The 15,237-nt window shown below is 39.6% G+C and overlaps 1 protein-coding gene across 1 annotated transcript in view; it reads left to right on the forward strand.

Annotated features, from left to right (window-relative positions):
* Window positions 1–15,237, forward strand: part of LOC124585185 (protein KIAA0100) — a 323,014-nt gene that overhangs the window by 295,919 nt on the left and 11,858 nt on the right. The window contains exon 37 of the mRNA XM_047131392.1: window positions 9,856–10,068. Within this exon, the coding sequence (XP_046987348.1) occupies window positions 9,856–10,068 (213 nt within the window). The remainder of the gene's footprint in view (window positions 1–9,855; window positions 10,069–15,237) is intronic.

A 15,237-nucleotide genomic window follows, 5' to 3' on the forward strand; every position in this document is an offset into this window, starting at 1 on the left:
AGATACCAATATTTGATTTCAATATATTTTTCACTACAATATCAATCATCAGCGATGAAGTCCTTTACACATCAGAGTATTTACATTACAGGTTTTCATAAATATTACTAATATAGTTCTTCACAAATGCCTTTAAGTCTTGTCTGTGGTATGTTATTCACTATTTTTATATTCATTGTACACGCACTGTTCATAAAAATCTCCTAAGGGACAGTACAACAAGTCTCATTTCAAATTGTATTGAGCGGATGGACGTGCATGGGTATGGAGACAACATTCTGAATCCATGGACCCTGCCTGTCAGCAAGGGACTGTTCAAGTTGATGGAGGCTCTGTTATGGTGTGGGGTGTGTGCAGTTGGAGTGATATGGGACCCCTGATATGTCTAGTTTCAACTCTGACAGGTGACACCTATGTAAGCATCCTGTCCAATCACCTGCATCCATTCATGTCCATTGTGCATTCTCACAGACTTGGACAATTCCAGCAGGACAATGCGACGGCCCTCACGTCCATAATTACTACAGAGTGGATCCAGGAACATTCTTCTGAGTTTAAACACTTCTACTGCCCACGAAACTCCCAGATATGAACATTATTGAGCATATTTGGGATGCCTTGCAATGTACTGTTCAGAAGAGATCTTCACCCCTCATACTCATACGGATTTATGGGCAGCCCTGCAGGATTCATGGTGTCTGTTTCCTCCAGCACTACTTCAGAACATTAGTCGAGTCCATGCCACATCATGTCTATGCACTAAAGAGCCGAAGAAACTAGTACACCAGTCTAATATCATGTAGAGATCCTGCAAGCACACAGAAGTGTTGCAGCATAACATGGCATGGACTCAACTAATGTCTGAAGTAGTGCTGTAGGAAACTGACACCATGTATCCTGCAGGGCTGTCCATAAATCCATAAGAGTATGAGGGATGGAGATCTCTTCTGAACAGTGTGTTGCAAGGCATCCCAGATATGCTCAATAATGTTCATGTCTGGGGAGTTCGGTGGCCATTGGAAGTGTTTAAACTCAGAAGAGTGTTCCTGGAGCCACTCTGTATCACTTCTGGCTGTATAGGGTATCATATTGTCCTGCTGGAATTGCCCAAGTCCATCAGATTGCACAGTGGACGTGAATGGATGCAGGTCATCAGGTAGGATGCTTACATATGTATCACCTGTCAGAGTCATATCTAAACGTATCGGGGTTTTCAGATCACTCCAACTGCACATGTTATACACCATTAGAGAGCCTCCGCCAGCTTGAACAGTCCCCTGCTGACATGCAGGGCACATGGATTCGTGAGGTTGTCTCCATATCCGTAACATCCATCCACTTGATGCAATTTGAAATGAGACTCATTTGACCAAGCAACATGTCTCCAGTCACGAACAGTCCAATGTTGGTGTTGACAGGCCCAGGCGAGGCGTAAAGCTGTGTGTCATGCAGCCATCATGGCTGGCTGTATAGGGTGTCATGAGAGTGCCTTCAGATCCAAAAGCCCATATCAATGACGTAGTTGAATGGATCGGATGGTGACACTTGTTGATGACCAAGCATTGAAATCTACAGCGATTTGTGGAAGGGTTGCATTTTTGTCACATTGAACGATTCTCTTCAGTCATCATTGGTTCCATTCTTGGCAGCAACGATGTCAGAGATTTGATGTTTTACCAGATTCCTGATATTCACGGTGCACTCGTGAAATGGTTGTACAGGAAAGTCCCCACCTCATTGCTACCTCGGAGATGCTGTGTCCCATCGCTCACGAGCAGACTATCACGCCACGTTCAAACTCACTTAAATCTTGATAATTGCCATTGTAGCAGCAGTAACCGATCTAACAACTGCACCAGATTTGTTGTCTTACATATATAGGCATTGCCGACCACAGTACCATAAGAAACTTCCTGGCAGATTAAAACTGTGCACAGGACCGAGACTCGAACTCAGGACCTTTGCCTTTCACGAGCAAGTGCTTCCTTTCTTTCAGGAGTGCTAGTTCTGCGCTTGGGGTAGCTCAGTTGGTAGAGCACTTGCCCGCGAAAGGCAAAGGTCCCGAGTTCGAGTCTCAGTCCTGCACACAGTTTTAATCTGCCAGGAAGTCTCATAATAGCGCGCACTCCACTGCACAGTGCCATACTCTGCCTGTTTACATACCTCTGTATTTGAATACGCATACCTGTATCAGTTTCTTTGGCACTTCAGTGTATATAGTAGATATTTTATAGTAATGAATATGTGGTATGTATCATTATAAGCTTTTAAAGTATGCATGATGATGATCAGTTCAAATTCATATTATGAGATACTTTTCATATTATGCTTTTTCTATATATACGGAAAAGACTCAATTAGTGAATGACATTCTTACATATACCATTCAGGTGGTATAAATAAAATTTTCATTCACTAATTGTGTCTTTAGCGTATATGTAGAAGAAACATAATTTGAATAAGTAACAAATGCAAGAAGAAAGTAGTTATCTACTTCATGGCCTTTGTCAATTTCTTATGAAGCTTTTTGCTTTTTTTACAACACTGTGCTGTAAAACTGCCCAGTGATTTTGTTGTGGCCATTATAAATGTACTAGCATTTAAGTCCTAAAGTGACCTTCGTGCAAATTCCATTCCTGGCTCACTTTCAACTTCCTGATGTCCAAAAATTTTTGTCATTATCTTTCACCAGTGACCTCTTCCACACCTCAATGTGATTGACAGATTCCGTAGACCAACAAGGAGAGATTGCAGGAACATGATATCAACTACAACACGGTACATACATATTGTATCTGCAGTCATGATACAACAGCATAAGACAGGAAAATAGACTATTCTTTTTAGTTCATGGTGTTTAAGAATGACTGAGTGAGCAGTGATAGAGGAAAACATTGGTGCAATGTGTAAAATGCTCCCTGTTTCATAGTAAAGTGTAAATATGTAGTTGAATGTCAACTCTCTGAATGTGATGGTCAGCCCACCACTCTCCCAGCCTTATGTCATTTTACGAGACTGGAGCCACTGCTTCTCAGTCAAATAGCTCCTCAGTTTGCCTCGTATGGGCTGAGTGCACCTCACTTGCCAGCAGCGCTCATGTGCTAGCCCAACCCAACAGCGCGTAACTTCAGTGATCTGATGGGAATTGGAGTTACCATGGCAGCAAGTCCATTGGTCACAAAAGACAACATTTTATCATTATGTGCTTTTTGCACAATAACTGTTTGACACTGGAAGTAGCATGACCAAGATACAGCTCAGAAGCTACACGCTGCACTGATGCCTTCTGGCACTGACTCGCTCAATGAGCCGGCCACGGTGTCCGAGCGGTTCTAGGCACTTCAGTCCGGAACTATGCAGCTGCTACAGTTGCAGGTTCGAATCCTGCCTCAGGCATGGGTGTGTGTGATGTCCTTAGCTTTATGTAGTTCTAAGTCTAGGCGACTGATAACCTCAGATGTTAAGTCCCATAGTGCTCAGAGCCATTTGAACCATGTTTTTCGCTCAATGAACTCTGTGTAAACAAGTCAGAGCAAGGTTAAGGTGGACATTTTCACTGTTTATTCACTGACTATAGCAAGCAAATATTTCCTGAAAAAAAAGGAATCATATTAACATTGAATATAAATTGTAGTTTCCAGAGTGAATCATCTGCTGTGCAGTGGAATGTGCTGTTTTGAAACTTTGAGGCAAATTAAAACTGTAAGTTGGATAATGATTCCAACCTGAAACCTTGCCTTCAGACAAGTAAGAGAGATATACTGAAGAAGCCATGAGGGCAGATCATGAGTCATGCCTAGACAGTTAAGTCAATAAAAGCATTTCCCACAAAAGATGACGTTCCATGTTCAAGTGGCAGTCCCACTCACATTTCAGTGTACAAGGAAATTGCAGAACAGTACACACTCCACTTCAGAGTGAAATATTCATTCTGGAAAAAAATCCCTTGACCTTTGACTAAGCCATTTCACTGAGATATCCTTTCTTCAAGTAGTGCTAGTCCCATTAGGTATGCAGGAGAACTTGGGTGAAATTTATAAAGAAGTGAAGCTGTGAGGATGGATGATGAGGTATTGCCCCAGAAAGGCACTGTTCCAGATTTTAATCCTGGTCTAGCACACAGTTATTATCTGCCAGGAAGTTTCATAAATTTAAGTGGTGGGAAGTATTTTCTGAAAATGTTTGTCTGGAATGTAGCCTTAAGCGGGGGTGCCGACTTACAAAAAATATTGGGGGGGGGGGGGGGGGGGCATACTGGGAGTCTTGCCCTGGAAAATTTTCTACATTTTAGATGAAAAATAGTGAGTTTTAAAGTTTTTTAAGCATTTAGAGTCATATGATCAACATTAGAACCTCGGAAACTGGGCTCTCAATAACTCAATACCCCGGGGAACTCGACATGCCTGACAATTTTTTGGCTTTGAAAAAAGAAACAAAACATAAACATGCACAGTATTTCGTAAAAAGCTAATTTAATTTACAGTAATAATCATTCTTATAGACTATTACAGAGCAGTGAATATATAGCTCTGAAAGACTGAAATTATATTTAAAGAAATCCTAAACTATCATTAAAAGAACAAAACATAAAATATTGCTGTTGCACAGTAATAGCACTATGATTAATAAGTGAAATAGCTAATTTAAGCTTACTTTGAATAAGGCTCAGGGCTCATTACATAAAAACAATATCTCAAAGTTAGTGCTTTAATACAGTTAATAAAGTTAATACGGTATGCCTAATACATTCAGTCAAAAAGTATGTAAATAGGGGGTTTTAATTGGGTCTTAGACCCTAAAAATATTTAATTATTTGAAAATAACTAATACAGTACTAAACTAGTACTAATATTTCAAAACTGAAAATTTAACATTATGTGTGTAATTTAATTCTCTGTTTTATAAATATTTTTAATATTGCTCTAAATGCCATTATTAGGGCTAAAGTGTCTTTAGAAAGGTGTAAATGTTGACTGTCTTACTGGATTACTGAATGTGAAGTTGTTGATGACTGCTCGGATATCCAATTCATCAAAAACATCTCAGTGGGTATGAGGAACAGCCAAGTTGTTCAATTGCTTCTGTTCCATTTTTGATCGGAGATATGACTTCAGATGTCTAAGGGTGCTAAATGACCATTCTGCTGTTGCTGTCGTGATTGGGACTACTTGGAGAAGCTTAATGCACTTCACTACTTCACATAACATTTTTCCAACTACAGGCTCTTGTGTAATGTACTCTCTTACATCTCGCATGTTTTTTAAGACCAGTTGTTTTTTATTAGCAATATCGGCTAACATATTCAAGTGTAAGAGCAGTCTCTCTGTGTCTAGATCATTTTTGAAAAACTCAGTTGTTTTTCCAAATTTGTTTCATCTCTGTTTACTAAAAGCAAGCACTCTTGTTCAACTGCAATGACCTGTGTGAGTCCAGTTGAAGCAAACCGCTCAGTAATGCAAGATTGCACCAATTCACAAACTTCAATGTAAATAACTTTGTAGTATTCCTTTGGAGTTTTGAAAGTGCAGTGAGCTGGCTTTGTTGTTTTCAAGCTCCTTTGGTATACTTCAATTCCGAGGAAGCGAAGGATCATCAACTTGTGAAGGTTTTTCTTTTAAACACAATTACCAAAAGTGTTCAAAATTATCACACTTTCCATTCAGTATACTAATCAAGCCCTCATGTATTTTTTCCAGATCAGCAACACTTAAATGAAGGCATTGAATTTTTTTCATTGACATCATCTACTGGGTTCATTGCATGACAATAAAGACGTAAAAAGAAATAAGTCTTGAATTGTAACATTGACTCAAGGTAGCCTGCACATTAGTAACCCGCCTCTGTTATGTCCTCTGCAGAAAATGTTTCAAAAAACTCTAGAAGTGACTCTTGAAGTTTTCCCGGCGTATCGAATATTCCACAAGATTTCGGGATTGCAGCCGGATCTCATCGACGTCTTTCCACGATATTTCGGCTGACAACCTTACAGCCATCTTCAGGCAAGTGTTTGACACTGGTGATTGCTAGTGCAAGTCGCTCTATTTATACGTAAAAGTGCCGCAGGCGCGCATGCGCAAGTTACCGTAGCATGCGCGCCACCTGTCGATTCCAAGGCCCTCTACAATATTATTGCATCTATGGAGCGCAATCGAATGCGTGAAAAAAGTAAAACATGCACGCAGACGTGTCCAAAACAATAAAATTTCAATATTAAAATTACTTGTCGCTCGACGTGTCAGAAGCCATAAAAAGTTTTCTTTTGGTTGAAATTAAAGAAATCAATGGGTCCCAGGCCTTATTCAATAAAAAGCCGCGATCACGATTAATGAGATTATCCGCTAAACGTATTTCCACGGATTCCTTCACAACTGAATCCCAGAAGGATCTCGATGGGGCCAAGATTTTCGTGGCCGAATAATCCATAGTATGTCCTGTGGAAATACAATGTTCGGCTATAGCCGACTTACTTGGCTGTAAAAGGCACCATCATAGCCCTGTCTTCTTAAAGTTATCCATTGACAAATCAAGACGAGCAAAACGGTCTTTTAGAATACTAAACAGAGTTTGTGATTCAGTGTTGGGGTCTCATATAAGCCAATAAAGTCTTCGTTGATGATTAAGGAATCATCGACAGTACGAATACAAAATCACACTTGTTCGTAAATAGAAGAATCACTTGTTTCGTCAACCATAATAGAAAAATGTTTAGTCTTCTTGATTGAAGCCAATACCTTTCTCAACACAGACTTTCCTGCTAGATCAATGATCTCGTTTTGAATATCGTGGGATGTCCACTTATACTCGGAATGCCCTAACCAATCTTTAAACTCTGGTATGTCATTTTTTCGGAGTTCCAACAATAGAACAAAATTTGAGTTTACATCTTCGTGCCCTCTAATTGCTAGTCCTTGTTGGCATAGAAATTGCATGGTAGTGAAAATTGTCTCAAGAGCTAAATGGTCTTTCTTCATATCACTATCTATCTGTTCTTTCAATTGGGAGACCACACTTCGATTAGTGATACAATTTACTCTCAGAACACCTTTTTTATGCGTAAATATATTTTCATGAAGAGAGAATTTTTCCAAAGTATTTTTCCAATTAGAAAACCCTATGGAAGTAAATGCATCTTCTTTTTTTGAAGAAAATTGTAATAGATTTTTAGCATCTGCCTCTTTGCAGGTTTTGCAAAAAACTTTTTCGGTAGATACTTCATATTATAGCTATGTATATTTGATCCACCAAGAATTCTGAAATGATCTTCACGTACCAGATTGTCCAGGTTTCGGCTGTGAATGGTTCTCGCCTGAAGACAACGAAGCAATTGATGACACAATAATTGTTGGAGGTTGACTTGCAGTATCATCAGCTTCCAAGTGCACCTTTTTGGTAACAAATTTATCCGTTGCAAACTTAATTCACGACACACTAAGGGACTAAAGAAAATGAGTAAAATATAGTCATATAAAATAGTCCACTAGGCACTAAAGTTGGAACACTTAGCATGTCTGCAGCATCCACTGAACGAAACGATCCACACTGAATGACTGCAACAGCAGGGTGGGATTTATATAGCCACGGCATCATAATGTCTCAAAGCATCAAGGTGACGCAAGGCAGACCGTTCCAGGTGCTTCTGCTCCAGTCCTTTTGATGTAGCTACGGCCACAGCACTGGCCCACAGGTACCAGACTTTACCCGAAGGTTCACACACCGGGACAAATTCTAAGTGTGCCCTCAGCACCGTAACACTATAGTGATTCACACCACTCATTTTCAGTTAACCTGCTTACTACTGTAATAATTATTTGTTTTAACGCATTACTGAATGTATTGTAAAAGGTAACTATTGTCAAACAAGGAAAATAATAATTTCCAACATAATTTTGTGATTTTACAAAGCATAGTACAACTAACAATTTTCTTAAATTTTTTTGGGGGGGGGGGGGCTCTGCCCCCCCCCCCCCCTCCCACACCAAACGAATTTTTGAGGGGGCTCGGGCCCCCTCAGGCTCCATGGAGTCGGCACCTGTGACCTTAAGCACCCTGCACACGATCAAACAATTTGTCAGACTCTACTACAACGTTTGTCAGACAAAGAATGTGTGTGGCACAGTTGATTGAAAGTTTGATTGACGGCAGGTTTTACAAAATGGCAGATGTTTGTGTCAGTGTTTCACTGTGCATCTTTAGTGAAAAAGAGTATTATTTCTGTTTATCTCGCTGTATCACCACTATGGAAACGGCTTTCAGGGATAAAACAAAATGGTGCTGGCAATTACCAAAAGAGTTGAGGTGTACTGTCTTTCCCAACCATATATTACCCAGGAAGAGATTAAAAAGTAAATCAATCTTATATGCACAACATACAAGCAAGAGTGCACTAAAATAAAAATAAAAACTGAAGCTCTCCTGTTCTTCCTTGTGGTAATGAACTGTCATTAAATAAACAAGTAGAAGAGAATAAACATAGAAGAGAATAAATTTCCACATACTTGTGTTTTCTTTTTCAGTGTGAGAGCAAAGTAACTCAGTTACTAAAACATTGACTGTCCATTCAGAAAAAGTAGATGTAACCACCAGGTTCTGAGTAAATTCCTCTAAGTGATTTTCATGGGTACATTTCTCTTTCAATTTTAACCATTCCCCAGACCAGTGTTTTGTTGTCTTTATCTTCTTTATACACAGTGTTAAAGTCAATGCGGGAACCACTTTGTCTGCATTGATAGCCATTCTAACTTTCTTCAAAATAGTTCAGGACACGAACAGCATTTGCTTCAAAAGTGAGGTTAAATTGACAAACTTTGTAGGCACTTGTACAGGCTTGTTAACAATCCCAAGTAGAAAAGAGCAAATCTGACAAACAAGTTTGAACATGCATGGTTCTACTTTACATTGAAGTGAAATATAAGCGGTAAACATTGTACACAAGATGAGAACAGAAGCTCCCAAAATATGGTGCTACAGAAGAATGCTGATGGTTACGTAGATTGAGTAACAAATGAATCTGTACTGAATTGAATGAGAGGGAAAAACTTTGTGGCACAACTTTATTAACTGAAAGGATAGGTTTATAGGATACATTGAGGTGTTTATAGAATACATCAAGGAGTATTTAATTTGATAATGGAGGGAATAGTTCAGCATAAAATTTTTAGAGGTACACAAAGGCTTGACTGAAGTAAGCAGATTCAAGTGAGTGTACCTGGTAGCAGTTATACATGAGTGAAAATATTTGCACAAGATATGTAAGTGTGAAGAGTTACATCAAACCAGTGTTTGGACTGATGACTACAGCAGCAACAGCTCTTGCTATCTGCTTTCTAGGAGCAGTTTGATAATAAAAATTTCATATATAAATATCAGTGAACAGTAGTGCTTATTTATATGGCTTAAATGGGTGCAGTTTCATGACAAGGTCTATCCCATTACAGATGTTAATAATGGAGACAGTAAAGATAACCACTTACCATGTAGCTGAAGTGTGGAGTGGACAGCAGGCTCATATGTAAGACTGAAAACTTGCTGAGGTTTTGGACAGTGTGCTACAACAGAGCAAAAAATGAAATCCCCCTCCTCCCCCCCCCCCACCCCCCACCTCCCACACACACATACACACACACACACACACACACACACACACACACATACTGATGCGCACATCTGAGCCAGTAGAGAGAGAGAGAGAGAGAGAGAGTTGTCTGAAAGCTCAGTAATATAATAAGCTGTATGGTAAGTGACTACCTTTATGCCTTGCATTATTTGTGTTCTACGCAGAACTAAGCTGTAGTGCTCAGAATCTCTGTTCCCTCTCGCACATAGTTTCTCTAATAAAGATGACATTTATTTTTACAGGAGCGAGCTGAGAAAAATAAATTATTTATTTACATAAAGATACCAGAAGTGCCAGTAAGGGTGAGCTATAAAGGCAATAAGGATAAAAATTTGGAAGACATTAGAGATTTCAGCTTGGTCATTCCAACTCTGGAATATCATAATGTGACTTGGACATGGCTGGATTTATTGCTGGCTATGAAAAGTGATAGTAGGAGAGTTATTCTTTCTCAGGTATGGATGATAAGTTGTAAATTGCTATAAAAATTAAAATTATTTTATGTATTTACAAAGAGAAAAAGCAAGCAGCTAATACTCCTCTTTGTGCTGTAAATTACAACTCACTGTTTGTGCTGCAAATATTCTATTTTCTGAGTAGATCATCTTTCTTTGCCCTCTCCTCCTCATTTCTATTATTATTTCTTTCATTTCTCAGACATTATGTCTGGTTAAAAATGGAAAGTGACGCTGACCTTGATCAAGCGTGACTTCCTTTTAACTGTACAGTATATGTTACATTGCATTTAGGAACTTTCGGGTAATTGAACATGTATCAATAATTACAGATTTCTGTAGTTGTATATATACATTTGGATGTAGCTGTATTGCGTTGATGTACTGGTGGATATTGTGTGGTATGACTCCTGTAGTTGATAGTATAATTGGTATAAGCCGGCCGCGGTGGTCTAGCGGTTCAGGCGCTCAGTCCGGAACCGTGCAACTGCTACGGTCGCAGGTTCAAATCCTGCCTCAGGCATGGATGTGTGTGATGTCCTTAGGTTAGTTAGGTTTAAGTAGTTCTAAGTACTAGGGGACTGATGACCACAGGTGTTAAGTCCCATAGTGCTCAGAACCATTTGAACCATTTGAATTGGTATAATGTCAACTTTATCCTGATGCCACATGTCCTTGACTTCCTCAGCCAGTTGGATGTATTTTTCAATTTTTTCTCCTGTTTTTCTCTGTATATTTGTTATATTGGGTATGGATATTTCGCTTAGTTGTGTTAATTTCTTCTTTTTATTGATGAGTATGATGTCAGGTTTGTTATGTGGTGTTGTTTTATCTGTTAAAATGGTTCTGTTCCAGTATAATTTGTATTCATCATTCTCCAGTACATTTTGTGGTGCATACTTGTATGTGAAAACGTGTTGTTTTATTAGTTTATGTTGTATGGCAAGTTGTTGATGTATTATTTTTGCTACATTGTCATGTCTTCTGGGGTATTTGCTAATATTGTACATCCGCTTGTGATGTGATCTACTGTTTCTATTTGTTGTTTGCAAAGTCTGCATTTATCTGTTGTGGTATTGGGATCTTTAATAATATGCTTTCTGTAATATCTGGTGTTTATTGTTTGATCCTGTATTGCAATTATGAATCCTTCTGTCTCACTGTATATATTGCCTTTTCTTAGCCATGTGTTGGATGCGTCTTGATCGATGTGTGGCTGTGTTAGATGATACGGGTGGTTACCATGTAATATTTTCTTTATACAATTTACTTTCTTCGTATCTGTCGATGTTATGTGATCTAAAGGGCAGCACACCCCTATTGGCGTTGTAAATGTCTTTTTTCCATGGAGTGGATGATGATCCACAAAATTAAAGTCACTAAGCCAGTACAATATACAGGGTGCTTGTAATTGAAATTAAACTTTCAAACCACTGTAGAAATAACACCACTGGTCAGAATGTCAAATTGCAATGGAATATTATCGGAGAAGGGGGAAAAAGTGTGGCAGAAGAAAAATAAATAGTTTCAAAATGTAGCAATAGATGGCACTGTAAGCATCACAATTTAATAGTGGTAGACTACAAATGACAAATGAACCATACAGCAATGCCTAAGGTGTATGTTTGACATTAAACAAACTGTACTACTTGGTGTGCATGGGTGTACAGGTGTGATACTCTTAGTTATGTAATCCCATACACCATGGCAAGGTCATATCACATTGAATAGAAAAAATTGGTTTTTAATTGGCCTGATGCCAAAAACTGCATAAAAAGCATCAGTGAAAATCAAATTGGACTATTAATTTCTGTGTGACTGGCGCAGAATGTGTTCAGTATGCTCTCCACCATTTTCTGCAACAAGTTGAAACTGAGAAACAGCATGTTCCACATCTGATAAAAGTGTTTCCAGGGTCATGTTCTGAATGTGTTTCACAATGCATGCCTTCAATGCAGCTAAGTTTGTAATCGGAACACTGAACACAGCATCTTTCAGATAGCCTCACAGCCAGAAGTCACACGGATTATGATCAGGTGACCGGGGCGCCAGGCTGCAGAACATGGCAGCAGATAATTCTAGCATTTCTGAAATGGCGTTTCAGTAGCTGCTTAACTGAATTTGTAGTGTGCAGCCATCCCCACGCTGTTGGAGAGCCGGAATGATGTGGTTGCACAAAAGACACTCGTAGCGCTTATCAGTGACAGTACAAGTAACAGGACCGGAAGCACCTGTCTCTTCAAAAAAAAAATATGGCCCTATGATAAATGATGCCATAAACTCACACCACAAAGTGACTTTTTCAGGGTGAAGTGGTACTGGTTGATTTGCGTGTGAATTTTCCGTTGCCCATATTCGACAATTCTGTGTATTGACATATCCTGTCAGATGGAAGTGGGCTTCGTGTCCACAAAATCTTCCGTATCCAATCATTGTCCACCTCCATGTGAGCAAGAAATTCTAAAGCAAAGGTCTCTCTTGCTGGCAAGTCAACAGGAAGCAACTCGTGCCCATGGGTAATTTTCAATGGATAGCAAAGAAGGATGTTTTGTAGGATTTTACGCACCGTGCTCGTGGGTATGTCCAATGTTCGAGCAATTCTCTGTGCACTATGTGTTTGCACACCACCACTCTTCTCCTCCTGCATTGCTGTGGCCACTGCTTCCACTGACGTGGAATCAATTCGTTTACTTCCTCTACCAGGTTGCACACCAAAAGAACCCATCTTTTCGAATTTCTGAATCATTTTCTGCAGAGCAACATGTGCACAATCATTCTTGGAATACAGCTTTACAAGCAGAGCATGATCCTGCATTGAGAAAATCTTGGCGAATGTCACAGATGTGAAAGGAGGAAAGCTGTGTACCCGGAGAGTTTATACCAAGTTCAGTGGGTTGTGCAGAGGGGTTTTCATTTACGTATTCTGACCCATACAACACCATCTATTGATCAATTTTCACACTACTTTTTTTCTTCTGCCATGCGTTATTATCCTCCTCTGATAATATTCCGTTGCAATTTGATGTCATTCTGACCAGTGGTGTTATTTCTACAACGTTTTGAAAGTTTAACTTTAATTATAATCACCCTGTATTAAAGCAAAAAAGACCATAAGACATAACAGTCTTGTACCTCTTCCACACCATTCACTGCTACAGTGAAGACAATTATACAAAAAGTTAGCATATTGACACAGAACAGGCAACCAGAATTAGAGGGTAAAAGTCTGCACTTGGAAATGAACTTTTAAAAGTGTACCCTGAACTATTTCTTGAAGGTAAGCTTTGAAACTTTCTTTCTCTAATGTAAATCTCCATACATTAGATTTGCCTGCTTTAATTTTCAGGTCTCATTAGTCATATTCATCTTTACAGTAACTCTTTGATTGTATTACATTTTCAGAGCCTTCTGAGAGAACTGCCTTTCATTTTCAGCATTTGAAATGAACCTGTATTAGGATTTTTATATTCTTTTTTAGTATGCTCTTTGCTATATTCTTTTTCATCCTAATAAGTGCCTGTTGTCTGCTGTAAAGTTATTAAGGAATTTTCAGTAAATCATATTCTTTGCTTTTATAGCCCTTCTATTTTCTTTTAAATTCCAAACATATATATATATATATATATATATATATATATATATATATATATATATATATATATATATATATAATGGAAGGAAACATTCCATGTGGGAAAAATTATATATAAAAACAAAGATGAGGTGACTTACCGAACAAAAGCGCTGGCAGGTCGATAGACACACAAACATACACACAAAATTCAAGCTTTCGCAACAAACTGTTGCCTCATCAGGAAAGAGGGAAGGAGAGGGGAAGACGAAAGGAAGTGGGTTTTAAGGGAGAGGGTAAGGAGTCATTCCAATCCCGGGAGCGGAAAGACTTACCTTAGGGGGAAAAAAGGACAGGTACACACTCGCACACACGCACATATCCATCCACACATACAGACACAAGCAGACATATTTAAAGACTTCCTCAAATCCTGCTCTGAAATGAGATCCATCCTTCATGAAATCCTCCCCACTCCGCCAAGAGTGTCTTTCCGCCGTCCACCTAACCTTCGTAACCTGTTAGTTCATCCCTATGAAATCCCCAAGCCACCTTCCCTACCCTCTGGCTCCTATCCTTGTAACCGCCCCCGATGCAAAACCTGTCCCATGCACCCTCCCACCACCACCTACTCCAGTCCTGTAACCCGGAAGGTGTACACGATCAAAGGCAGAGCCACGTGTGAAAGCACCCACGTGATTTACCAACTGACCTGCCTACACTGTGATGCATTCTATGTGGGAATGACCAGCAACAAACTGTCCATTCGCATGAATGGACACAGGCAGACAGTGTTTGTTGGTAATGAGGATCACCCTGTGGCTAAACATGCCTTGGTGCACAGCTAGCACATCTTGGCACAGTGTTACACCGTCCGGGTTATCTGGATACTTCCCACCAACACCAACCTATCCGAACTCCGGAGATGGGAACTTGCTCTTCAATATATCCTCTCTTCCCGTTACCCACCAGGCCTCAATCTCCGCTAATTTCAAGTTGCCGCCACTCATACCTCACCTGTCATTCAACATCATCTTTGCCTCTGCACTTCTGCCTCGACTGACATCTCTGCCCAAACTCTTTGTCTTTAAATATGTCTGCTTGTGTCTGTATATGTGTGGATGGATGTGTGTGTGTGTGTGTGTGTGTGTGTGTGTGTGTGTGTGTGCGCGCGAGTGTATACCCGTCCTTTTTTCCCCCTAAGGTAAGTCTTTCCGCTCCCGGGATTGGAATGACTCCTTACCCTCTCCCTTAAAACCCACATCCTTTCATCTTTCCCTCTCCTTCCCTCTTTCCTGATGAGGCAACAGTTTGTTGCGAAAGCTTGAATTTTGTGTGTATGTTTGTGTTTGGTTGTGTGTCTATCGACCTGCCAGCACTTTCGTTCGGTAAGTCACCTCATCCTTGTTTTTTTATATATATATATATAAACAAAGATGAGGTGACTATATAAAAACAAAGATGAGGTGACTTACCGAACAAAAGCGCTGGCAGGTCGATAGACACACAAACAATCACAAACATACACACAAAATTCAAGCTTTCGCAACAAACTGTTGCCTCATCAGGAAAGAGGGAAGGAGAGGGGAAGACGAAAG

The sequence above is a fragment of the Schistocerca americana genome, chromosome 1, assembly GCF_021461395.2.
Source record: "Schistocerca americana isolate TAMUIC-IGC-003095 chromosome 1, iqSchAmer2.1, whole genome shotgun sequence".
NCBI lineage: Eukaryota > Metazoa > Arthropoda > Insecta > Orthoptera > Acrididae > Schistocerca > Schistocerca americana.